Raw genomic sequence first — 23,817 nt, forward strand, 5'->3', positions numbered from 1 at the left:
CGGCCCTTTCCATCGTATCCTGCACTCAATTGATCCAAATAACAAGAGAATACAGACTCGCTTGAACAAAGCGCATCCTCCACCGTGAATAAAATCGCCACAAAAAAAAGAGGCAAGACGTCTACACAACCACCTTCTCCATCAAGTGTCCAAACCCCGAACCCAACCCGCATTAGACTCAATTCCTTCCTTCTTGGCACCTTCCAAATTGTCAGCTTTAGATAAGCTCTTTTCCATCCAAAAAAGCTCCCGCGATCGTTAGATTGCTGTGCCGCACATCCTTCGACGCCCGAAAGCTCCTTCAGCTCGCTTACTCGAGACACGAGAGTTTGAAAACGCTTTCAGTCTTTTGTGTAAGACAGAGGGGTTTCGGAGAACCGATGATTTCACTCGTTGCCTTACTCAACCCCCTCCCCCGCTTCTTGTCAGCTCCTGGGGCCCTTGGCGATACCGTCAACTAAGACAGTGATCACTCGAGACATAATGAATCCTATCGGTGGATGACTCCATAATAGGAATGTAGATAGCATCCTCTCTCTCCCTCATGTTGAACCTCCCAGTAGAAATGCCACATACCTTTAAACGCCAAAACTACATAAAGCATCACCAACGTACCAAAAAAGCACGTCAATTCCGGAGACAAAGTCGCCATAATACCAACCAGAAGCCAATTCCCCTTCTCCACATAATTACCCCCAAGAAACAAAATGCAACTCAAATCTCTCTTCGCCCTCGCCATCGCCGCCGCCGTTACGGCAGCAGCCGCCACCCCGGGCGGAACCGAAACCACCACCCTCGACAAGCGCGCCCCCACAAAGGCAGAGTGCTGCTGCTGCTACGGCGGCCCCTCGGTCGGCTGCGCCGCGGACCTCAATTGCGCGGGCTACACGCCCAGCATCGGCGTCTGCCTCGACACGCGGTGCCCGTTCAGATAAAGCAAAGAAAACAAAACCGCGGCTCGCAACTAAGGGGAAGACCCTGGTGAAACTCACAGTGGGAACAGGGTGGTTCGGTGTAGAAAGGGGGGAAAGCGTAGCTTAGGGGAGATGTTTCCTCCATACCTAAGACCCGATGAGGCGTGGATTTGAAGCCGCCAAGACGGGTGGTCTACCCACTTGTGTCGTTTTATTCTTCCCCACGCACGCAGCATTCCAATAGGGAACCTGGTTTTCAAAGTGAATTCTTGAGCCTTGGAGGAGCAGATCCGAGGGGCTTTTGTCTCCAAATTGATAACTCTTGAATGATTCAATGACGTCATCAAAGAAAGATAGCCAGTTCCCACAATAACTCTTTATACTGGGCCATCACCATGGGTTGCGTCGTGCTGTGACATGTAATATGACATGTCTGGGAGTAGGTAGCCTTTTCGCCTTGTCATCTATATTTGATCCTGGCGTCATCTTGCATGCGGCATCGTTCCGTCGTTTGCCCTGCATGTTCGCCTCACCCTGTCCAACTGCAGCGCCGGTTCTTAGCATCATAGCCAACGACATCGCTTTTCAAAGTTTGACCAACATTTCTCTTCCAATCTTCTCCTGATCGCCTTCAGAGTTAACGGAATGTTAGTGTCGGACGGTTGTGTGGCTGATTCAGAGGAAGTCGGCACAAGGTATTTGGCCCAACTGCGATGACGGGAGATTTTGGGGATATCGCTCTCGGCAACTTCAGCCTTAGCCTCTCCAAAGAAGTCGCCATTCGTATATTACCCAAATAATATGTGTAGCGCCGTGTATATCACTGTGCTCTGAGCACATAAATCTAACCATTGAGACGCAGATTGAATAGACATCTTCGTCTGTAGCGTGTAGTCTGTCTTGCATGTTGTAGCAACACCTAATCCCGAGACCATCAGAGCCGAGTTGCCTTATACCAAGGGGTATACAGGAAAACGCATAAGGGCTCAAATCCTGGATATACACCATCAGTGTTCAAAGATGCTAGTATATACTTTCGAACTTCTCGAGAACTCTGCAAACGAATGCTTTTAGCATGCGAGTAGCCTCGAAGGGTAGGCCTGGTGGTATCGTAGATAGAAGACAGACGGAGGCGATAAATCGTAGGGGGTGTGTGAACTAGAAATTGTCCACAGTAGTATGCATAAAAAAGGACGTTTCGCGATTATTTTGTCGTGTATGTCTCCTCTCTCCCCCAAGTCCATGACCAGGGGCTCCGTGTACAAGCATATCCTAGGTAGATATCCCTAACCTAAGGTAACGGACGTAAAAATGGATCTTCCTGTTGCCTCGACCCCGAATTTCGACCCCTCCAATGATATAATCTCTAATGGTATGTTTCCTCTAAGTCCCCGTAAATCGCTCGCTAATCGCAAGTTTTCCGACGTTCAATAATCGCCGGCCGAAAGTAGGCAGTGTAGACTGTCAAGTCTCTGGTAGGTCTTCAATTCTTGCGGTCGATGATGAGCAAGGTTCAGGATACTTGCGGCTCGGCAGCAGCAGCTTCGTCTCGGCATCTTTGGCACATGCACCATCCGCCTAGACTTCCTTTTGCCCAAGCCCTTCGTTGATCGACGGGCATTGTGACGTCGCAGTAGTGGTTCAAGACCTCTTCACCAGCCTTAAGCCCTCCTGGAGCGCCGCCCACAACCTTTGTCTTCCGCGCCCAAAGTGTCATCTGTCCTCCCCAATCCCATGTGACGTTCGGATTGCAGTCGTGGTTGGCTAAGCACCAAAGGGGGTGTACTGCAGCGACATCGGGTCGACCATCGCGCGGGTTCTTACGGGCTGATGCCGTTCCGCGGAATTTGCTGTAGAGGGTATTTAGAACCCACAAATCGTGTTCTTGAATAGTGCTATAAATGTCGACGTCCATCTTTTCGAGGATGTGGAAAGGTGTCTCGATATTGTACTTGAACGAGAATGGCAGCGTCCATTCCGGCGGCGGATTCGCCCTCGGTGAGATCTCGATATCGTTCGATGCGGAAGGCACAAAGTCACCCCAGATGTACTTGATCTGTGTCACATCCAAGGGGTGTATTTCTTGGTGGTTGGACATGGCCAAAACACGCGCAAGAAGCAGCAGGTGTAGTGTTTCATCGGCTTCCGAAGCTTCAGGGTCCTTCGCGATGGCGTCGACATCCTTCTCGCACACAGCAGGGTGGTAAAGTTCTTGCGCCATATCATGACAGTGTTGGCTACAGAAAACTGTGTCGTAACATTCGTCGCAGCCGACAGCGGCCGGCTCGCTGCCCAACGGTGGCAGTTCCGCACTACACGCATCGCAGACTGGTTCCTTGAGGCGATTATTGGCGGTCAAAAGCGAATATTCTTCCAAGACGGCCTCTCCTGGCGCAATGTCTTGCGTCGCAAAGAGGCCCAGCTGATTGCATGTGGGTATGATATCGTAGCCATCCATATCGCTAGCCGCCTCCAAAAGGACTGGGAGCTTAGACACTTGAACCGCACACTTGGGTGCAGACTTTGATAGTTCGGCGTTCAGAAATTCGAGGGACTCGGGAGCAAAACGGTCAGGCTCGTATGTGTTCCAGGGGTAGACTTCCCTCCGGACAAGCCCCCATTCCGGAAGAACGTTGACATTGAAGTCGTCTCTGCGACATCTCCGACTCGCCACATGCTTGATGTATCCCATCGTTTGAAGGAGTTCGTCGTTCTCGGGAGCGATCAGCAGACCTCGGTCGCAAAACTCGTGCGCGCTTTTCAGGCATCCGCACAATAGAAGACTGAGGGCAAGAATCTGAAAGGCGCGAACAGAGGATAGCTTGGCTACATGAGCGACGAGGCTTGCTTGGTCTCGGGCCTCGTCTGTCAGATAGTCGCTTCCGAGCTTCGACAGAACCCCATGGTCCAGGACAATAGGTAGTGGGTCCAGAGGGCGGGATCCAAGAGCCTCGATAGCTTGCTCGTGATACTCAGAGCCCTCGTGGAGGACGTCGTCGGTCAAAAGAAGAGCTTTGTAGGCATCGCCGGCGGCCAAGTCGGGGTAGCCCAATTCAGAGTGGACAACGGCACGTTCGAGGTAAGTGATCAAGTCGTATGGGTTGTCGATCAAGGTCTCCGTGAGATGTCGGCGACGCTCGAGTAGACCTTCTAAGCGTCGAGTATTTTCATCCTCCAAGGGCGACTCATTGCCCGTGGTTGTGGTGCTTGCCGTCGACATGGTGAAAAAAAGGAAGCTAGTAGCAAAGCGCTTGGGCAGCACTGTTCGGGGCTAGCATCCAACGAGGTGCAGGCTGGGCTACTGATAAAAAGAAAGGGAAAAAAGGTAAAAGAAGGAAGATGCCGCCCATGAATCGAGATCGAAATTGGATGCAAGTGACACTGACGTCAGTGAGGAGAATAACGATCCTGGTATTGCTGGGCTCAAGGTCCAAGTCGAGCGGACGTGTTGTGGTACCTTAATGGAACACCGTCTCGGGAACGGAACGGTGAGATGAACCTGAACCCTAGGAGGAAAAAGCCCGGCACACGGCTGCGCGCGGTTGTGTCTCGAGGTCTTTTTTTTTTAATTGTTTTATTTTTTTCGACTGAGAGGGGGGTTTTTGGCAAAGAGAACGGGGCAAGCCCACAACTGGTCAGACCACTTTGTGGCAACCCTGCCCGGGCTGTACCCGTTGCAAGTCGTTGAATTACAGCGTAAAGAAAAAGCCCGGGGAAAATGGATTTGAAAAATGGGGGAAGCGAGAGTAAGTAGATTTGAAGGGGGGAAAGGGCCGATGAAGGAAAAGAGGCGAGAATGAGATGGCAGGTCTGGAGGGAAAGAAGGCGTCCTTATTCGTCAATCAGACGGAAATGAAGGTGAGGCGATGGTGTTGGTCTGGCGGGTGATGGCGCGCACTGATGCCTCTCTCGTTTTAGTCGTGCTTGATCCTGTGCTGCTTTTCTCTCTGATTCTCCTCGATTGGCGTTTGCTGCCTGTCTTGACAGTTGTAGCCGGAGGTGACTAGCCCGGTTTGTTTAGCTTGGTCCCAGCAAGACGGAGACCCTATTTTTGGTTGATGGTCGGTCCGTCCAAGTATGCCGTTTTTTAAAGGGGGGCAACAAGATGGAAATTAAACACAGACGCAAGTCGTCGTCGACCTTGACCTCGAAAGGGAAGGGGAAGAAATTTGCAACTCATCAATTGGATATTGGCCGCGGATTGGGGTCCGTTGGTGCGTGGTGACAAGTGGGGGGTTCTGGACTGGACCCTTGAAAACTGGAACTTCAGGGTCCTTCGCGTGGAGGGGTAAAACTGCCCTACCTGGCCTTTGTGACTTGCGGACAACCGCTCCCAAGACCGCAAGCGCATTCAACCCGGAACGTCTTGACGTTGAACCGCCAGGCGCAACGGCGTGACTGGCTGAGAGAGCATCGCACACCCATGCTGCTTCCTCCAAGGGGGGAAGTTGAATGTACAGATAGGTTGCGACCCTTGATTTGCCTTGGAGTCCGTGGCCCATGGTTCCTGGTAAGATGACCCTTCGATGAAAGGTTGAGACGGGGCAGTGGCAGTGAAAACATGGTTTCGTACCACTTGGCTTTGCAACTCAGCAACAAGTGGACTCGACCCTGTCAGCCTCACGTACCACGCGCTTGCCCGAGCTCTCCTCCCGTGGATACTGGGGATTGCGACTTGTCGCGAATTGGCTAGAGACCTGGGAACCCTCTTCAAGGAACCGCATGTCTAGTGACGTCAGTGTCCAGTTTCCCCGTTGCTTTCATCCCGTCATTTCCGTTTTGACTTTTTTGCCTTTTATGGGTTCTCGTTTCTTCCGCATGAACCTTTTTTCCCCCGTAACAATTCACATGCCGGCGCAATTCTGTGCAGTAAGGTATTCGTGCCTTGTTCGTACTGATACAATCGACAAGAAATAGACGCGGCCGATGGAGCATTTGGCGCCCGCTGGGCCGATCAGATACCTCTTCTGTCCAGTTGCCTGCCTTTCTGTACGAATTCTGGAAAGGGGCCTCCATTTTTTTACCGCAGTGCCGGAGTTATTCCTGTCCTTTGCTTCTTCGACAGGTCCTTGCCAGTGCCTGATCGCCATCTGGGGCAGCAAGGGATAGCTGGAGCAGCAGCCAAACGCAGAATGAGGCTTACTTGCAAGGGCCCTGGCACCCTACCTAGCACTGGGTCGCCCCGAGGATACTGCCTTCCCGTCCCATTCGTGATTAAGGGTCCAGTTGATTGACACTTTTCGTCGCATCTGCTGCAACCCGGTCCCCACCGTTTGTCGCTCGATATCAGCTGTGAGATTGTCGTATGTAGGTAGTATATCAAACACGGGAATAGCTCCGCGTGCTCCGGCCTGGTCGCGGCGAACGAACCAACAGCATGCGCCGTCAAGTGTGGATCCGAGGCCTTGGGCTCACCGCCGACGTGAATCATGTCCACTTCCTGCAGCGCGCTGCTGTAAATCGGACGCCTCTTACACATACATCGGCGATTACCTGGTCTTGATCGTTGCTCCCCACGCGGAGCATCACTCGTGTAATTTTGCAGAATTGACATCTGGACCGTTTGTGGATGATGATATCGCGGGATTCCGTTTCAGAAAGCGGCGCTTCACTTCAAGCGCTGCGACCCGCCAGCACCCCTCCTTTTTTGGTTTTCGAGTCAACATTATGACGACAACGTCCCCGCAGTAGCTGGACCAGGTTTCTGCTGAACCCCCGTCCGCCCGGCGGTTCGTGATGGTTCCCTTGAATTGGAGATGGACGACTTCCGAGTCAGTTCGTCGCAGTGACGTCATTGTCGAGATGCATCGATGCCCGGCGCAACATCCTGATGCACCGTCAAGTTTGCACCGGCTGTGATCGTTTAATCCACCGAGTTTATCAACCGCCTGGTGTTTGGTTTTGTCGAGTCATGCAGGGGTCTGTCAAACGCACCGCGCCACCGCGAACAATGACGCACTCCGGACTTGTTCAAGTAAAGGCTCGTAAAGTCTGTCAAGTTTTTTCAAGATGAATCAGATGCTATTGCTGACGTGAGTGATAATGCAGAAGAGAGGTGACGAAGCTTTCGGGGTATCGACTTGTAGAGATGTCACTCATCAGCCTTTGTACCTGTGCCCGCACTGGCGACATCGAGACAGGCACGCAGAGACCAATAGTGGATACCGAAGTATATCGTCGATTTGGTATAACAAATGTGTTTTTGGATAGCGAATAAGGCACCGATGCTCGACAGTATTATTCCTCGTGTGCCTCCTTGTGTAACGCAGCAGAGGTACGCGGAACTTGGACTGCGATTTCTTGCATTTAGGAGAATTGAGGATATACTGCAAATCAGGCATTTGCCGGTGGCCCGTGATCCGTAGGACGCCAGGCATCGAAAGATCGGACTGCTGTCCTTTGACGTGGAAATAGCATAATAGAGTTGATTATGATATTGGATTCGGCCGGTAGTTCGCAGGAGGCGCGCTGGGTCGGGCCTGTGGTCTAGGCGTCTTCCCCAGACTCGCTGGCACATGCCAAAGGCTGGCAGCACAGTAGCAACGTGGGTGAGTCGGTGGTCTCGTCCACTGAGGTGTATCGTGGTGTCGATCTCACGTCCAACAGGAGGCAGGCGGTTTCCTGATGTCTGTCCGTAGCGCTGCATTGCATGCGACGAACTAGCAGAAGGGCGATTGGCTGGATGGACAAGTGTGGAGTTGACACTGCGAATGGTGTCAGTCATGTCTATTCTGAGGTATATACGGATACAGCGAATGAATTTGGATCAGCAACTCACGTCAGGTGAGCACTAACTTCGAGCATTGAGTCGACCACAATCGCCCACTCGTAGGTATGAAAGCGTGACTTGGAGCTAATGGTGTTTGCTTCGGAAGCATGTGGACAAGCTGATAGTTGGCATGCTTCTTGGATAGGTATGTGGTCGCGCTGCATTTGGGTCCAGTGCCTTAGCAGTGCTTGAGGTAGGTGGTCGAGGAGGGGCATGTGGACGTGCCAATAGCTCCTGGAGCGTTTCCTCCGGCAGGTTGTTGGAGCGCGAGAAGCGATCGTGCCTGGCGCTCGCTCTTCGTGGGCTGAAGACATGCATGACATTTGCAATGATGCTCGCAGTCTCAATTGCCCACCCCGGACCGACTTTGGCGACTTTTTGCAAAGTAGAACAGCTGCATTTCGCAAATTGCAAATTGCAAATTGCAAAAAAAAAAAAAAAAAAAAAAAAAAAAAAAAAACAGAAAGGAGTTTGTGGTACAATTACCTGCCATTTAGTCTTGTCTCCTTCCTTACTACCGTAGATGGCAGGCCGGGACCTTCGACCAGTCGGTGCTTCACTCCGGGCAAGTGCTACTCTAGGTACCTTACCTTACCTCAGTTCACATTAGATTCGGCAGGAACGCTGAGACCAGCAATGCGGAACGGTAGGAAGGCAGGAAGGATACTGTTGATTCAGGTTCCTTCCACCTCAATGTGCTTGGTGCTTAGGCTAAATCCCTCTTTTCCGCTCTTCCTTCCGTTGCGCTTCAACCTTGCCGTTTCTTAGGGAAATCCATGGAACCCACGGGATGCCTACAAAAATGCACCCGAGCGAGCAAGTCAAGATGCTTCCATGCTCTAGCCCTGAGGCAGCGGCGGCGCTGCGTCCCGATCGCAGGACAGCTCGGTTAGGGGCCGTGAGCCGTCGTAGTCGTCCTTCCTTCGCTAGATCTACCAGCTATGCTCTTACTGCAGTAGGTTGACGACTCGGTTCGCCACACAATCATCCCGCCAAGTTTGTTCTACTTTCAGTCATCTCATTACCCTAAATCCTCCAGTCACCAGCCACCCGACACGCCGAGTCGATCTACAAGAGTAGTGCTGCATCAGCGCCATGCCGGACAATGAGTGTCCATTCCCGGAATTGCAATCGTTCCTTGCCCCTTGAGGGCAGCGCAGCTGCTTCGGCAAATCATCAATGTGTATCTTAGGGAAGCACTAACGGACCGACGACAACTACAGTTAGCTTTGCGGACAAATCACTATTTATCACTCAGTCTGACTCTCTCATGGCACCCAGCTTTAGGGCCTTCGGTACGGACTCTTCATCTCTTGATTGTCAAGAATGCAACATATCTTGTACACCGAGTGCCACCACCGACGTGATCTGGCGACTCAACAGCTCAAGGCTCTCAAGATATCCTTATTGAAAGTCCGGACTCTACGGCAGATCAACAACGAAGTCAGGAATGGCATTCGTGATACAGATTACCACATCACAGCTGGTCCACTGGAAACATGGCAACCCCACCATTTTACACAGTACACGCACTTGCGTAAGGTAAGGAGTAAGGCATGGAGTGTAGTGAGGTACCGCGGCGGTGCTCTGATTAAGGCTCGACTTGCCTTTTGCCCGCCGTTTTCGATCACGAATCCATGGTGAAACGGTGCAAATTTACCTGCAGCCCGCATACAGCCGCCCGTCCTCGTCCTACGCTATCTCACATGAGATTATTACCACCAACCATCAAGCACCAAGCACTTGCTCCTCATTGACCTCTAAGCCAAACAAATTGTTTGGATTGCAGGACCCAAGCTTCAGAGCACAGCCGGCAGAGAATAATTGGGTCGAGCCACACTCAAATTCAACTGTAGCCTGCCCAAGCTGCTGGACTGAGGTGAGGTGCTCTTCGCGTCTTTCGACTTCCATTCTGTACCAAACGTAAGGTGTACGAATACGTACCTGACCTTACCGTGTGAGCTGCACTTTCTGCCCCGATTAAAAAAAAAAAAAAGAACAAAAAAAAAAAAAGGTGACACAGATACAAAATATTCAATCACCTGCCCCGCTATCGGTTTTGGGTCTATTTTTTGTGTTTTTTTTTTTTGGCCCTCTTACATCTGGAAACATCCATGACCCATCCCGCCGCTTGATTCTTAGACCGACGCTACTTATCTCCTCGGTCCTTATTACGTCCCTCCCGTGTGCAGACCGGCAGACGGCTCTCTCAAAGCTTCCATCTTCGTCTGAACCTCCAACTTTCAACCAACCACACGGAACACGCAAGCATACCTGCCCTGCCCAGCAAGACGCAGTACATCCCGCAGCAAGAAGCCGGAGTTTGTGCACACCTTCTCCAATTTCGGACCGCCCCTCATTCTGCACCGACAGCAGACCGTTTTCCTTCACAACCTCCTCTTCACCCCCTTCGCAACGTAAACCTCGCTTCCGACATCACACTTCTCCGCCCCCGCCTTCCGCCTTCCACCAACCTACCTCCAGCTTACTTTACCCCACCATGAGCAACAAACAGCCAAACCTCTTCGCCTACCCGTCGGTTGACGAACTCGCGCCCGCCCTGCGATCCTACGTCATCCAAGCACAAAATGCAGGCTTGAACCGTCACGGTGCCTTCAAGGTCGCCGTCTCTGGCGGCTCGCTGCCAAAGACTTTGGCTCAGGCACTGCTCACACCCTCCACCGGCCCCGAAGACCAGGTTCACTTTGGAAAGTGGGAAATCTTCTTCGCCGACGAGCGCGCCGTTCCCCTCGACCACGAAGATTCCAACTATGCTCTCCTCAAGAGCCAGCTGCTCGACAAGATCCCTGAGGACCTCGGTGCCCCGACCGTCCACCCCATCGACACCACCTACCTGAACGACACTCAGGAGCTGGCCGATCAGTACGAAAAGACTCTCGTCACCAGCTTTGCCAGCCGCGACAGCGTGCGTCTCCCCATCTTCGACTTGCTGCTCCTTGGCTCCGGTCCCGACGGACACACCTGCAGTCTGTTCCCCGGCCACGAACTGCTGCGCGAAACGACTGCCTGGGTTGCTCCCATCGAGGACTCCCCCAAGCCCCCGCCCAAGCGCATCACTCTCACTCTTCCCGTCGTGAACCACGGCGTCAAGATTGCCTTTGTCGCCACTGGTGGCGGCAAGAAGGAAATCATGAAGAGGATCTTTGAGCACGGCGATGGGCTCCCTTGCGCCTTGGTCAACGAGGGTGCCGGCGACCGCGTCAGCTGGTTTGTCGATAACGCCGCCGTTGAGGGCGTCAGCTTCCCCCGCCGTTCGTTCTTGTAACTACCAAAGAACCACGGCGAGGAGGACGGCGGATAGATCTGATGATGTGGAGAACGATTGCGAAATAAAAAGAATAACCATTACTCGTTCCAGATAGACAGAGACTCGACGAACGGCACATCTCTCAAAGGGATGGAGATTACGAAGGAAAATAAAAGGGCTGGACCGACAATCGCTGGCTTGATCGCAAGCTTCAGAGACCTGGCGTCCATGCCCAGTCTACCTCGTCTTGGGTTGCCCCCGGAACTCTTTCCCACCACCCCCTTTTCAGGATTTGCTATCTGTTCGCTGGGCCTCGGACTTTTGATATCCACTCACGTCAGACTTCATGATTTCACGATACAAAGGAACGAGACGAGAGACTTTGGGAGGGAAACTTTGCCAGACAGATCGGCGGGTACAGTTTTTCAATCGCCGTGACGCACAACTGTTGGTAGATAGCTCGACGGTTCTCCTCTCCCACGAAGGAGAAGGGCCAAGCAAATGCAAAAAAGACATATATTCCCATCAACGCCCCATCAACGAGTAATCGAGTGTATCGTGATTTGGTACCATTCTTAGTCCTCTCCTCATTTCCCAAGAACGGGGGTGGGGGGGGGGGGGGGTTGGTGGCGAGCAGTGCCTTTGCGTTTTTGCCTTCGTTCCCTGCATCCCGCATTAAAGTCGCATCTGCCTACGTCTACCTTGGTAATAGGACGCCACATTACCTCACCCCGCCGATGAAGATCCATGTAGGGCTGAGGATATGAACTTTTTCTCCAGTCATGCAATGCTGACGCGGGGGAAGATGAGAAAACGGTAGAGGTCTTCCCCCTCAGGCCCTCACCGAGCCTGCCTACCCGAAATCTCGGGCCGAGTAAGGTATGTGAGAAGGAAATCAAATTCCTGCCTTATGATTAGAAAGAAGTCCAAGTCGTCTAGATCCCCTCAGCCATGTTCCTGTTGCCAGCCAGAAGGCGCCTGTCTGACTAACTGGGTGATGGCGTGAGCAAAGCTCCAACAACAAGGAACAATCACATGAATACACAGACAGCCTACTCAATGACAGGCTACGAGTTCGAATCACAGCATTTGAACTGAGAGATTCAGTCCTCAGGTTGAGTTTCTTTTTCCGATTTGTTTTTGAGACGATACGACCGACCCCCGTATCACGCGTCTCCGTTCTATGCCGGTCAAAGGCAGTCATTCTAACGGACATTCGAGACTTACACCAGATGTTTTCTTTCTACTCCGGATCTTGAAAATAGGACATCTAACGGAGAAAGAATCAGGGGCGTTAAGCTACGCGTTCCTCTTTTGCCCTGTTGTCCGGTGCCATCGCTCTTCTGATGATTCACGTCCCTCTTGCTTACCACTTCCTTCCCCATCCTTGATGAGAAATGAGGGTCGGCGTAATAGAGCCAGAATGGGAGGGTTGAGGTGCCCGCTTCATCAATAATACGAACAAGAAAGACCTGCAGAGACGCCTTGGCGCCTCAATGGTCCGTGTGCGCGTGTACCCAGAGTTCTCTTTTCGATGACCGCATTGGTCTGACTACCACACTGCCTGGACCCGTGGGAGTCCCTCGCGGTTGTTCATCAAGGTATAACTTCAGAGACCATGAATTTCAGAGGACCTGGCGAGAGAATGAGCACCTCGCTGATGTTTTATAATAGTAACTGTTCTGATTCTCGTCTTCTGGTTCGTGTTCCTGTATACTGGGGGCACGGAGTTGAAGAAGTAGCAGTTGAAGATGGGGGCAGCGAAGACGGGCTGGTGGGTCCCTTCATAATTCTCACAAGAGCACGACAAGATGAATTGAAATGGACAAGTTACACTCTCTCCCTTCTTCTGCCACTGCAACGGCTGGTCACGAGGAAGGACGAACATCCGGACACTATAGTCAATGTCGTTGACCTGTGCCTACCTAGACCTTACACTTTCCCTGGGCCCTAGAAATACGCCACCACATCAATTGCATACTAGAAATGTGCCTGTCTACCTGAGGCGCAGGGCAGTCTCTGCTTCAGTTTGAATACCCCGGCATTCTTGCTGACAAGTGTCTTCTGTCGCCCCTTTCTCCTCTGCTCTATTCTCTAATTGGACGAGGCAATCTTCTCTCTACCTCCGTCGTCCAGGATTGCTTTGGACACCTGATTCCTGAGCACAGCTGCAAAATATATCTTGCCCACCCGTTTTCGAGTTTAGGTTGCAGCAGCTTTTACATTTCTTTAAATTTCTTTATATGTTTGTTTGTGATATAAACCCAAGCACTACTATATAGAGACGGCGAGTGTGAGGGAATTACCGCTCTCTTTCGCCCTTTCTCTGCTTAGAAGGCGCTGCGTATCTGCTTCAGTGGAAAAAGCCTAGCTTTCTTATGAACCTCTTCAACAGACTCACCAGGAACTAACCCTTGCCGCGCTGATTACCTTAGTGGTATCGGAAATTGGGTGCTTGTACTACTTAGCCTATGCAGAAAACGAAGCACTCAAACCTAATCTATCGATCAACCGACTTAGTAACACGAATTGGGCGCGTCTAAGAACCCTTGAAATTAAGCAGCAGACTCATCCGCTCAATGAATCCCCAAGAGCCTAGGCCGGAGATATCTCTTTTTTGGAAGTCTATGCTTTTAGCGATGGTATCTCTTTTGGCAGACAGACTTCTTAGGGAGTTTATAGACTTTAAGATCTATATAATAACATGACCATTCTCTGTCCTCCTCTCTCTCACTCAAAGGATATTCAAATGAGAATACAATATATACGGGCATTGGTATGAGAAGAGCAGGATATATAGAGCTTTAGAACCTTACCATCTTTCTACTGGCTCGTCGCTCCAGCCAGTCAACTAGCGATTTGGCTAGAAACTAGCGACATCATCGTCCGTCTGCTTCTAACCCGTCAAGAAGCACGTGCTCACGGACCAACCCGAAAGCCCGCGGGGGTTGTCTTTCCAGAATTGAATCCGAGATACCTCTGAATGGGGCTTATATACGGCACAAATGAGTCTCCCAGCAGATTCCTCCTACACAATGACTACCCAACCACCTTACCCGGCCCGGTATTCATATTATACAGATACAAAAGCCGTACAAGTCAGCTAGAGAGGTAGAGGAAAAAGGCACAGCTGCAAATTCCACATACAAACCATGGCATGAAAACATACTCTGTATTCTCTCTCCGTGACACCGTTCTCACCTATCCCTCAGTGCCGGCTTCAAGCCATAGGTGTTGGCCTACAAGCTCTGTTCTTTACGCTGAAGTGCGTGGCAATTTGCCACGTTTAGAGATCAGGTCTTGGGTTCGAGACCTCTGCATGAGGTATTTATATACAGGATATGAGCACGCTTCCAAGCCGACCCATTCATTACGTTACGCAGAGGAGATATGTCCAGTCGGTAAGTATACAGCAAACCTCTTACCTCTCCGTAAAGTTTGTATCACAACAGAATCTACCTCATCAGTGTATAGATGACACCAGATCGCAGATCTACACCTCGCAGTGAACCTTCCACCCCAAGAGACAAAAGTCCTCTCTCCCAACTCCTCTCCCTCACACTCTCTACTTCTTCCCCAAAGCCTTCTCCTTGATAAAAAACGTACTCAGAAAAGCAAGCACAAGCAACGCCGCCATAGGCACCATGGCCCCCAACGTCGCAACCTGGTAACTCGCCCTCACCTCCCCGGCAACAGCAGGCGGCAGCTCCCGAATATAATCCAAACTCTCCCGAACCCGCTCCTCAACGCGCCTCGCCTCGTCCCCGTCCCGCAGCCGCGCCGCCAGCTGCGTCCGCAGCACCTGCTGCAGCACAGACGAGCACACACTAATCCCGATGCTCGACCCCAGGCTCCGGAACAGGTACGAGCACGCCACCACCACCGCAGAATCCCGGGACGCGGCGTTAGCCAGCAGCGCCACCAGCGTCGTCGTGATGCCCGCGCCGCCGCCGAGCGCGAGCAGCGCCATACCGCCCACCACGCCCGCCGAGGAGCGGAAGTACAGCGCCGCGACCGTGGGAGCTACCGCGACGACCATGAGAGCGTAGGCGAGCACCGTGAGGGTGTAGTACCGGCCTTTGCGCTTCATAAAGTAGCCCGAGCTGACGCTCGCCGTGACGGAGGTGATCATGGCCGGCACGAGCGCCGCGCCCGCGAGGGTGGCCGAGGCGCCCTGCACGGCCTGGAAGAAGAGCGGGATGAAGAAGATGGAGGCGATGTGGCCCGCTATGCCGAAGAAGTTTGCGAGGTAGCACGCGAACAGCGAGCGGTCAAAGATGATGTGGCCCGGCGCAAAGGGGTGCGACGCGACGCGCATCTCGACGTATACAAAGACGGAGAACAGGACGGGCGTGGCGGCGAGCGCGGCGACGGTAAGCTTACTCGACCACCCGTTGTTAGAGCCCGAATCCAGGCCCACGAGCAGGGCCACGATGGCGGCGACGAGGGTAGCGGCGCCGAGGAAGTCGATGCGCTTCACCTTTTCGCGCCAGTGCGCGTGGTCCGTCTTGGGCACGTCGAGGACAAAGTACACCGCCAAGAACGCGAGTACGCAGAGCGGGACCTGGCCCGTGAAGGACCAGCGCCAGCCGACCGAGTCTGCGAGGAGGCCGCCGAGGGGCGCGCCGGTGGAGGTGCCGGCGGCGAAGATGATGTTGAGGTACCCTTGCCAGACGCCGCGGTCGCGGAGCGGGACGATGTCGCTGAGGAGGATGGCGACAACGCTGTTCATGCCGCCGCCGCCAATGCCGGCTATGGCGCGGGCGACGCAGAGCTGGGTGAAGGACTGTGCTAGGCCGCAGCCCAGAGAGCCGAGGGCGAAGACTGTGTAAGCGAAGAGGAGGCACTCTTTGCGGCCGAAGATGTCGCTGAGTTTGCCGTAGAGGGGTTGGAAGCTGGTGAGGGTGATGTAGTAGCTGTGGGCATCATGTTAGTACTTCGCTCTTCGTTGTCTTACATCGGGCATGAAGCCGGATGAGATGAGTTTCTCTGAGGGTGAGGGAGGGCGTGTTACTCACGATGTTGCGAGCCAGCTCGTATAATTCAGCGCATGAAGCTCGCTCCCAATCTTGGCGTACGTCGCCACGGTGAGCAGCTGGTCGACAGCGCAGAGATAGATCTAGAAAAACACCAGTTAGTCCCTGCCGAGTTCTGAGCGGTCGACCTGAGCCGCTGCCGGAGGCCTTGCGCCGAGGAAGGGACCCGGGCTGGAGTGGAACCTACGCCGATACCGACGGCCGGAAGAAGAAAGTGCATCTTCTTGGCCATCTCCGGGTTGCCGTCCCGATTTTCACCGGCGTCAGTGTCGGCGGCAGCGGCCGTAGCGCCGTTCTGCTGACCGCCGGGGTTGACGGTGCCGTTGCCGTTGCCATTGGCCGCCTCCGAGTCGGAGTTGCGCAGTAGCGGCGACGTCTCCGTCGGAACGGAGGTGCCATTGACGGAGCCGGTCATCTTTGCGGAAACGAAGTAACGGCCGAAACTAATGCTGCTGCTGTGCTTTGGGAACCTGATGGAAATTACTGGCGAGACTTCTGCTGTCTTTCCCCCCTTATGCCAAAACGTTGAAATCGCTCTAAGAACAGGATAGACAATACCAATTGCCGGTAGTTTATGAAGTCAATTGATTTTCCCTATCTCTCCCCCGCTATCTCTCCGACTTTCGCATTGTGGCCGACGAGGATTTCTAATCTGCCTCCTGCATACAGTTAAGCTCCGTTTCTGTCGGGGTCCTCATCGGATGGTTGGCCGCCCGATAAGCCCAGGCCGGGCCTTATCGCCTCTGACGACACTCCCGCAGCGAAGCACGTGATCGCAAAAGTCTCTTCAAGAGTGGAGCCTGAAGAGCATTTTGGCTCAAATTGTCTCCCGTCCCGAGTCCTACAAACAAAAATCAAGACAGCAAAAGAGATGTTGATCTGAACCCTAGTTCGTGATTTGGTTCGGATCCAGGTCGTACTGGAACAGAGACTTTCTGCAGTCAAGTCCTCGATGCGAAACCTTCATCGACAACGGCGAACCAAAAAAACAAGAATGCGAAGACACGGCCACCGGGCCAGACTGTGACGGAACCAGGGTTGTTAGCCGGTAAGGTGGAAATGTAACGGCGTCGGAGATCAAATCGGCCTGGTGTGCTTGGCAACCCGTTCACCCGCTTCACTGCTCCCAAAACCCATAACCTCGTAGGGGGAAAAACTCCTCATATCGCCCGGCCTTCGACCGAATCGCCCCGAGCTTCCCGGACATCAACTGACCAGTCACCTCGTTAATCAAATCAATCGACCGGCAGAGTAGGTAAGCAGCGCCAGAGAGATCAATGAACTGTAGTGTGAGTGTGTGACCGAGGGAGCTCACCATGATGTGGAATGGGGACGGATCGAATCTCATCTTAAAAATCCTGCCGGTGTGAAACAAACCGTCGCGTCTCTGCTCCATCCTTCCACAAAGGCTGCCCCAAAAGTCATTTTAATGTTAATCTATATTTTCCGCAATGCGGGTTCCCGCAAGAACGTAACCTGCGTGCTGCGATGCGAACCATTCGAGGGCGGGCTAGACTTGGACCAACAGGAACAAGGCCTTTGTCGTTGGTCCGCTGCAATGCGTCCTTTTTCGTGCCAAGCCCGCGGATGTCGCTCCTCAATCAAACGGCCACTTGTCTCATTCGAATCGACTCATTGAGTGCGGAGTACCTGACAGCGTGGGAAGTACTTTGGAATAGCGTCGGCGATTCTCGTGTGCTGTACCACATCTTTGAATAGGTTCCAGTCGATGTCGTCTCACGATCCAACACTCCTCCTCGCGAATGTAAGCTTTCAATAGTCAAAGGTCGACGGATGGCAGAGTGGTACGCAGTGCGACCATGGCACATCAGACCCCTTATGTCGTCCCAACTTTGTGCGTCTGCAAGGCGGGAGACTGGAGTTGGACAACTTGTCGTCATCAAAAAAGCCCTCTGGCGTTCAAGGGGGGGCACAGGCCACAGGGGAAGCCCGGCGGAGGCACGGCACCCCTCGGTCTGAAGTGCTTGCAAGGTCATCCCAGGAGCAGGCGTGTGAGACTCGGATGACCGAGGAACTCAAAATGGCTCAAACCTGCTGTTCATGCGAGCGACAAGGGCATTGCGCTGTTATGTGTAGGCACTCACGTAGGGTTCCCTCCGGGGCACTACTCCGGTAATAAAGCCAGTTTTGCAGCCGCAGTATACTCTTTCGACACCAGGCGCAGCTCTCAGGGGGTTTGATCCGATGTTCATCAGACTTGGATTTCACGTCGTCTTTGCTGAACCGATTCCGCGTCAGGGGGGACGCGGGCAGCGCGGGCTCCTGGGCTTAGCGAGCCGCAAGGCACCCACATATCTCTGATGCCGGACGGGGATTTGAACGTGAGATGTGACTCCGCCCTCGACCCAGCAGCCGTAAGGCTCTGAAGTCTGGTTGGCTTCCCTGATGCAGATCGCTATATGGCAGGCTCGGGTCGCTACGATTTCCTGTGAATGGGCGTTCATGGCGGCGGACCTAGAAACGCGAGCGGCGAACGCAGACCAGCTGTCAATGATCGTACACGGTCTAGAAGGCACAGTTAGTTGACAGATTGCAAGGCTAGAGCTCGAGATCGTAATAGTCTAATCGCGTGCGTCGCGCTATGTCTACGCACGGGCGAGACATCATGCGGGTTTAACCTCTGCCACGTCGAGGGTGGCTGGACGGCGGCCTCTGTTCAGCTTCAACGAGACTGTGCGTGGGCTGCGATTGGTGACTTTTGTGACCTCAGTTCTCCCTGCTTCGAGTCTGCAACGGTGCATTCCATTAGGTCCCACGTCCCACTGGACAGGCCATGATGCTAGTAAGGTAATTTCGATTCCGCAAACAGGCGTTGCGGGCAGAAACGGCGGCCCACCGGTAGTTTAGCTTGAGTGCAATCCTCTGTTTCTTTGAGGGAATCGTTCGTGATGGCGCACATAATAGCATGGATAGGTAGGTAGCCACGGTAGCACAGAAGAAATCGAGCGTTCTGGTAGCGATGCCGATACCGACTCGAGCCAAGTGCGAAACGAGGTGCATGTCGCCTCAACACGCGGCATGGCGGCTGAGGCGCAGGTAGGGTGCCATCCATCACGAGCATCATGGAGGACGTATCCATATACGCGCCGCAAACGAATTGTCGTACAGATACGCCGGAACAAATCATCGGATGAGGGAGATGGGATTCTTGTCGTAGGGGCCCTGTAGGTACCTCATCTTGGATACTCGGCTGGCCTCGCCATTTGGACTCTGTAGACAGCTGACGAACGAGGCCATGGCGTCATTTGGCGAACCCTTCAGAAGTTGAAAACGAAGGAGTGAGGAGAAGCCCATGTTGTACAGTCAACTCGTAACAAGATGCATTCTCGGCCATTGGGATGTACGATCCGTAGTGATTAAACGCGGGCCTGGGTCGAAGGAATACTGGCAGTCCCCTCCATCAGCGGGCTGAAACAGCCTACTAACAATCGAGATGGGAATTGGGGACGAGTGGTCATTGGTGACGAAGAGGGCAGGGGTAGTGGTCGAGTGGTGTGTTGGAGGCACGCCTGTCTTGTCTTCTGATTAATGTCTCGAAGCTGCCGCGACCGAGGCATGCAGGATAAGATTAAAGATGGGATTGAATCAGGAGCCGCATGCGCATGTGCGTGAAAGCGAAAGCCAGTGGGCTTTTGGGTTGCGTGAATGCAGACTGTAGGTATTCGCTCGAGAGAATGGATGCGTTCGGGAAGAGGCCGATTGTGAGAGAAGAGTGGCTGGCTGTTGTGTTGCTGAGTGATTCGTAGTCGTAGACTCGTAGTAGCGGTACGAAGTAGTGCGCTTTGGAGTCTGGAGAGTAAGCACAGCCCGGATTGCGCATGGGAGGGATTGACATTGACAGCTGAAGCCTGAAGAGGTGGCCCCGTCTCGGCCTCCGTTGCCCGTGAGTAGAGGTAGGTTGATGATGCAGGTGCCGATGGTGGTGGACTGGTGAGGTGGTTACCTAGGTACCTTGAGGTGGGTGCGCTGTCAAAGTCGTTGTCCATAGTGAAATTGGTGGTGGGGTACATGGGGACGTGTCAAGACAACTGCGAGCCGCCACTCCACCAGCCCCAGCCGGCCAAGCAGTGCTGCCAGACTGCCAGTGTGCACGCACAAGCCAGCCCCCAAAGAATAACCCAGCCCCGAACAACCCCGGCAAGTGTTGTTCTGTTCCTGAATCCTGCTTGCAATGCCTGCTTTCATTGCAGGGCTGCCGATGTCTGCTGGGACGCTGAGGAGGGTTGCAACTGCCAATTGCTCCGCACTTTGAGATGGGAGGGGCCGGATCCAGTCTGACGGAGCCAATGACGGACATTGTGGTGCCACGGTGCCGTAGTCGTCCAGGCAGGCACGCACGCTAGCAAAAATAAAATAGTGCCTTTTGTCGCGAAGTAAATGGAAGGATTGCGATGCTTTACCTTACCTAAGGTACTTCAAGTAGTTACCTAAGTAGCTTTTGGCTGCTGACAACACACTCAAGATACTTCAATACTTCACCCAGCATGTCTTCCGTCCAATTATTGAGGTGACCTTTGGTGCTTACCTTAGGTACCTAGTAAAGGTAGGCAGGCAGATACCATGGTAGACACGCCTACATGTTAGGCACGCCGCGTATCCGGACCTCTTGGTACTAACGCATCTGAGGTCCAGTGCCTTTTTGCATTGCTGACGAGGTGGGCAATCCACAGGGTACTTTTCCACCTTGAACATATCGATGACATCCTTGTCAATCCCATCCCAACTTTCCCAACTTCCCAACCACAGAGAGAGGGAAGACAAGGTCAATGTTCAGACACCCGGCCCCGTCGCAGGGTTCTCCGTGGCTGCCAGCTTTAAACTTGAAGCCGAACTTACACCCCCCTCCCCCCCTCTACGCACTATGCACTACACTTCCTTACCACCTCACCTATTACCCTGTACTCTCTCTTCCGTCTCCCATCTCTTCCGGTGTCATTCACTCATTGTTCTGCTTCTGCCACCCCGTCAAGTTACATTCTTATCCAACCAACTCCTGGACACTCCTCTCAAGTTTCTTCTTTCTACTTACCAAGGTACTCCTTATCCTACAGGCATATGCTGCGGTCCTCGTCGCGGAATCCTCGTCTACTCCTCCCTACTCCTCAATTCTCAAGACCCTTGATGCTTGTTTCTCCTAGCATCGCAACACTGCGGCACTGAAAATACTCAACGTCGTGGCAAAGGCAAACCCACTCCTCGAACTTCATCGCTCCAATCAACCTGTTCAAACCGTCGTCCCACGTTCTCGAGTCCCACCAGCCCTCCGTGGTCAGCTTCCGGTGCCTTGATCCCCCCTGGCCCTACCTCCTTGGTGATTTCCTCTAGCCAGCCGATTGGTGAGAGTCTAAGCAGACCAAAAACTACATCCGCAGTCAAGCCAAAGAGAAGTGAGGCAAGGTAGCAAAGGGGAAGGGGTAACGGAGTACGCAGTACGGATACTGCGCCGTCATCCCAATTATAGGGTAACCCATCGCCATCCCATCCGGGGGCCCTCGTTCAAAATGGACTTCCTCCGTTCTCACAGTCGCAAGGGAAGATCCCGCTTCTCAAAAGCCCTACCCACCCCTCCGTCTCCAAAGGCCGAATCTCTTCCCAAGTCTAAGCAGCTCCCTTCGATACCTCCCGTTCCTCCCCTCCCGTCCAAGAAGACGAAGACATTCGCCATGTCAGACAAACCGCTTCCACCACCGCAACCCCTCAACCAGTCTCTCCCTCCCCTCCCTCCTCTCGAGACAAAAGCGTTGCCCCCGGTACATATACCTCGCCGCCCAGTTGCAAAGCAAGCACCACCGCCCTCCGCCCCGGCGAACCAGCAGAAGCAGCAAGAGCAGTATTCTCCCGAGGACGAAAGGAACTCCATCGGCAGTCTGCTCTCGGCCTATTCAAGAAGCTCAGGGGAATCCCTCATCATGTCGCCGGATGGAAGCGCAAGTCAGAGAGATTCGAGCCAGGCATACAACTCTGAACAGTATGGGACAAGGGAAAACAAGATTTTGACGCCAACCTCGTTGTCATCCGGTGACAATGACCACTACGGCGCACAAAAGTTCACATCCAACAAGGGCCTACCACCTCACCCGGCCTACTACAATGAGCAGGCCGGCGCCGCTCCGGTCAACTCGGCACCCGCCCCGACTGCTGGCAGCCCGACAAGCTATGTATCGGCAGCATCGCCTCAGCAACAACAGCGACCACTATGGAGGAGGAGATCCGTAAAATCTGATCGCAATATGGAGGTGCCAGATCTACACCTAACAGTCAGCCACGGGTCAACCGCTGCTTCTTCTCAGCCGAACACCGCGCAATCATCTTACACAGCAACTCCTCCTCCGGCCCAGCAGCAACAATTTCCTCCTCGCAGCACATCAAATCTTCCCGGCAGAAATATTCGCCCAGTTCCCTCTCAAAGTCAGGCGGCTCAGACGAACAACATGGGCCAAGAGGTCTCGCGGTTGAAGGAGAAAGTCCATCATTTGCGCGATGGTCAAAATGGCGCAAATGTGGGAACGTCTCATAGCGACACTGCGCTCTCGCCAACTCAACGCCTGCCGACTCCCGATTATGAGAAGGAAGACGTCAAAACGCCGGTTGTCGAAACAATCGTATCGCCCGTCTCACCCGCTTCCTCTCCCGAGCCTGGCCGCGAGCAATCGAACGAGTCCAAGCCTCCTATCCCCCGCAAAGCGGTCACGGCCCGCAACTTACACAACGCTCAAAGCTTGCCTCAAATGCGCGCAGATGGGCCTGTGACCAGCAACGAGGCTCCCCCGACAATCACGAGAGACTTTGCAGTCAGCCCTGTTAGTCCCGATCCTCAGAACCAGCTGCCGCCTCGGGTCGCCTCCAACAAGCAGCAGCAGCAGCAGCAGCGGGAGTATGTACCCTATGCGCCAGCACCCGGATTCGCGCAGGGAGATATGCGACCTGCCTCGAGAGATCAGCGCCCCAACCAAGAACCCGTCGAGTACCGCGAACTCAAGGTCAAGGACCTGCCGCCTGCCGACCCTCGCGCGTCGTTCTTCCCCATGCAGGGTTCCGAGCCTCCCAGCCCCGGCATGATCTACAAGGCTCTGCCGTTAAAAGAGAGCATGCTCGATTGCTACGTCAAGCACCGCACCATGGACCGAACTCGCAACCGCAACTACGCCCTAACATGCCAGACGTGCGGCAAGGCCGATACCGAGGATCGTTACAAGTGCCAGTTCTGCTACGTACGCATGTGCGCTTCCTGCCTGCAAATCTTCAACAGCAACCGCAGAGACCTCCGGAAGCTTATGGCTCACTTGGAGGGCAACCCTCAGAGCGGCGGCTCCCAGGAGCGTCCTCCCACGGCAGCTGGCATCGAGGCCCCCGAGAAGGAAGAGCAGCGTACAGACGCTCAACAACAGCAACAGAACCAGCAATCAGTCACAGCCTGATTGCTTTCAAATTCACATTTTTCCAATTCTCTTCTTGTTTGCTTGGTATAGGGAAATCACATGGTCATTTTCACTTCCAAGCGGTTTTTCAACATTTTCCCCGGCGGCCGGACTTTCACGGATCTTCGTCACCAAGGGAAAATGATCAACTTTCTGCATTGCGGGATTAGATAGAGAGGTCGATTGGCTGATACCCCTTCTCGACCCCAAGATACCAATGTTTGTCTATAGGAAGTCGTGGCCCCCAGGGAAAAGGATGGAAAAGGGTCACGCGCACATTTTTCTTGTTTGTTGGAAGGGATCACTACTACTACTACTACTACTACTTGCTTGATGCAAGCTCTGAGCATACGAAAACGAAGCTTGATAACGAGAAAGGACAATACAGGCA

General features: G+C 53.4%; 7 protein-coding genes across 7 annotated transcripts; 4 read left to right on the forward strand and 3 right to left on the reverse strand.

Annotated features, from left to right (window-relative positions):
- Positions 1 to 707: 707 nt before the first annotated feature.
- On the forward strand, positions 708 to 935 carry CPAR01_14048 (uncharacterized protein; the record flags this gene model as incomplete). The annotated part of the gene is made up of 1 exon (XM_060498300.1): positions 708 to 935. One exon carries the CDS (start codon positions 708 to 710, stop codon positions 933 to 935), a length of 228 nt encoding a protein of 75 aa, XP_060343034.1.
- A 1,492-nt stretch (positions 936 to 2,427) lies between these two features.
- Positions 2,428 to 4,134, reverse strand: CPAR01_14049 (Wd tetratricopeptide repeat domain-containing protein; the record flags this gene model as incomplete). Its single annotated transcript, XM_060498301.1, has 1 exon — positions 2,428 to 4,134. The coding sequence occupies one exon, from the start codon at positions 4,132 to 4,134 to the stop codon at positions 2,428 to 2,430; it is 1,707 nt and encodes a 568-aa protein (XP_060343035.1).
- A 2,871-nt stretch (positions 4,135 to 7,005) lies between these two features.
- CPAR01_14050 (uncharacterized protein) lies at positions 7,006 to 7,898 on the reverse strand (the record flags this gene model as incomplete). The annotated part of the gene is made up of 2 exons (XM_060498302.1): positions 7,006 to 7,618; positions 7,693 to 7,898. 2 exons carry the CDS (start codon positions 7,896 to 7,898, stop codon positions 7,006 to 7,008), a joined length of 819 nt encoding a protein of 272 aa, XP_060343036.1.
- A 2,285-nt stretch (positions 7,899 to 10,183) lies between these two features.
- On the forward strand, positions 10,184 to 10,969 carry CPAR01_14051 (6-phosphogluconolactonase; the record flags this gene model as incomplete). The annotated part of the gene is made up of 1 exon (XM_060498303.1): positions 10,184 to 10,969. One exon carries the CDS (start codon positions 10,184 to 10,186, stop codon positions 10,967 to 10,969), a length of 786 nt encoding a protein of 261 aa, XP_060343037.1.
- A 3,547-nt stretch (positions 10,970 to 14,516) lies between these two features.
- Positions 14,517 to 16,402, reverse strand: CPAR01_14052 (major facilitator superfamily transporter; the record flags this gene model as incomplete). Its single annotated transcript, XM_060498304.1, has 3 exons — positions 14,517 to 15,867; positions 15,970 to 16,070; positions 16,175 to 16,402. 3 exons carry the CDS (start codon positions 16,400 to 16,402, stop codon positions 14,517 to 14,519), a joined length of 1,680 nt encoding a protein of 559 aa, XP_060343038.1.
- A 4,302-nt stretch (positions 16,403 to 20,704) lies between these two features.
- Positions 20,705 to 21,130, forward strand: CPAR01_14053 (uncharacterized protein; the record flags this gene model as incomplete). Its single annotated transcript, XM_060498305.1, has 1 exon — positions 20,705 to 21,130. The coding sequence occupies one exon, from the start codon at positions 20,705 to 20,707 to the stop codon at positions 21,128 to 21,130; it is 426 nt and encodes a 141-aa protein (XP_060343039.1).
- A 379-nt stretch (positions 21,131 to 21,509) lies between these two features.
- CPAR01_14054 (uncharacterized protein) lies at positions 21,510 to 23,426 on the forward strand (the record flags this gene model as incomplete). Its single annotated transcript, XM_060498306.1, has 1 exon — positions 21,510 to 23,426. One exon carries the CDS (start codon positions 21,510 to 21,512, stop codon positions 23,424 to 23,426), a length of 1,917 nt encoding a protein of 638 aa, XP_060343040.1.
- Positions 23,427 to 23,817: the final 391 nt, after the last annotated feature.

The sequence above is a fragment of the Colletotrichum paranaense genome (genome assembly GCF_030867605.1).
Source record: "Colletotrichum paranaense strain IMI 384185 chromosome Unknown Scaffold_14.1, whole genome shotgun sequence".
Lineage (NCBI taxonomy): Eukaryota > Fungi > Ascomycota > Sordariomycetes > Glomerellales > Glomerellaceae > Colletotrichum > Colletotrichum paranaense.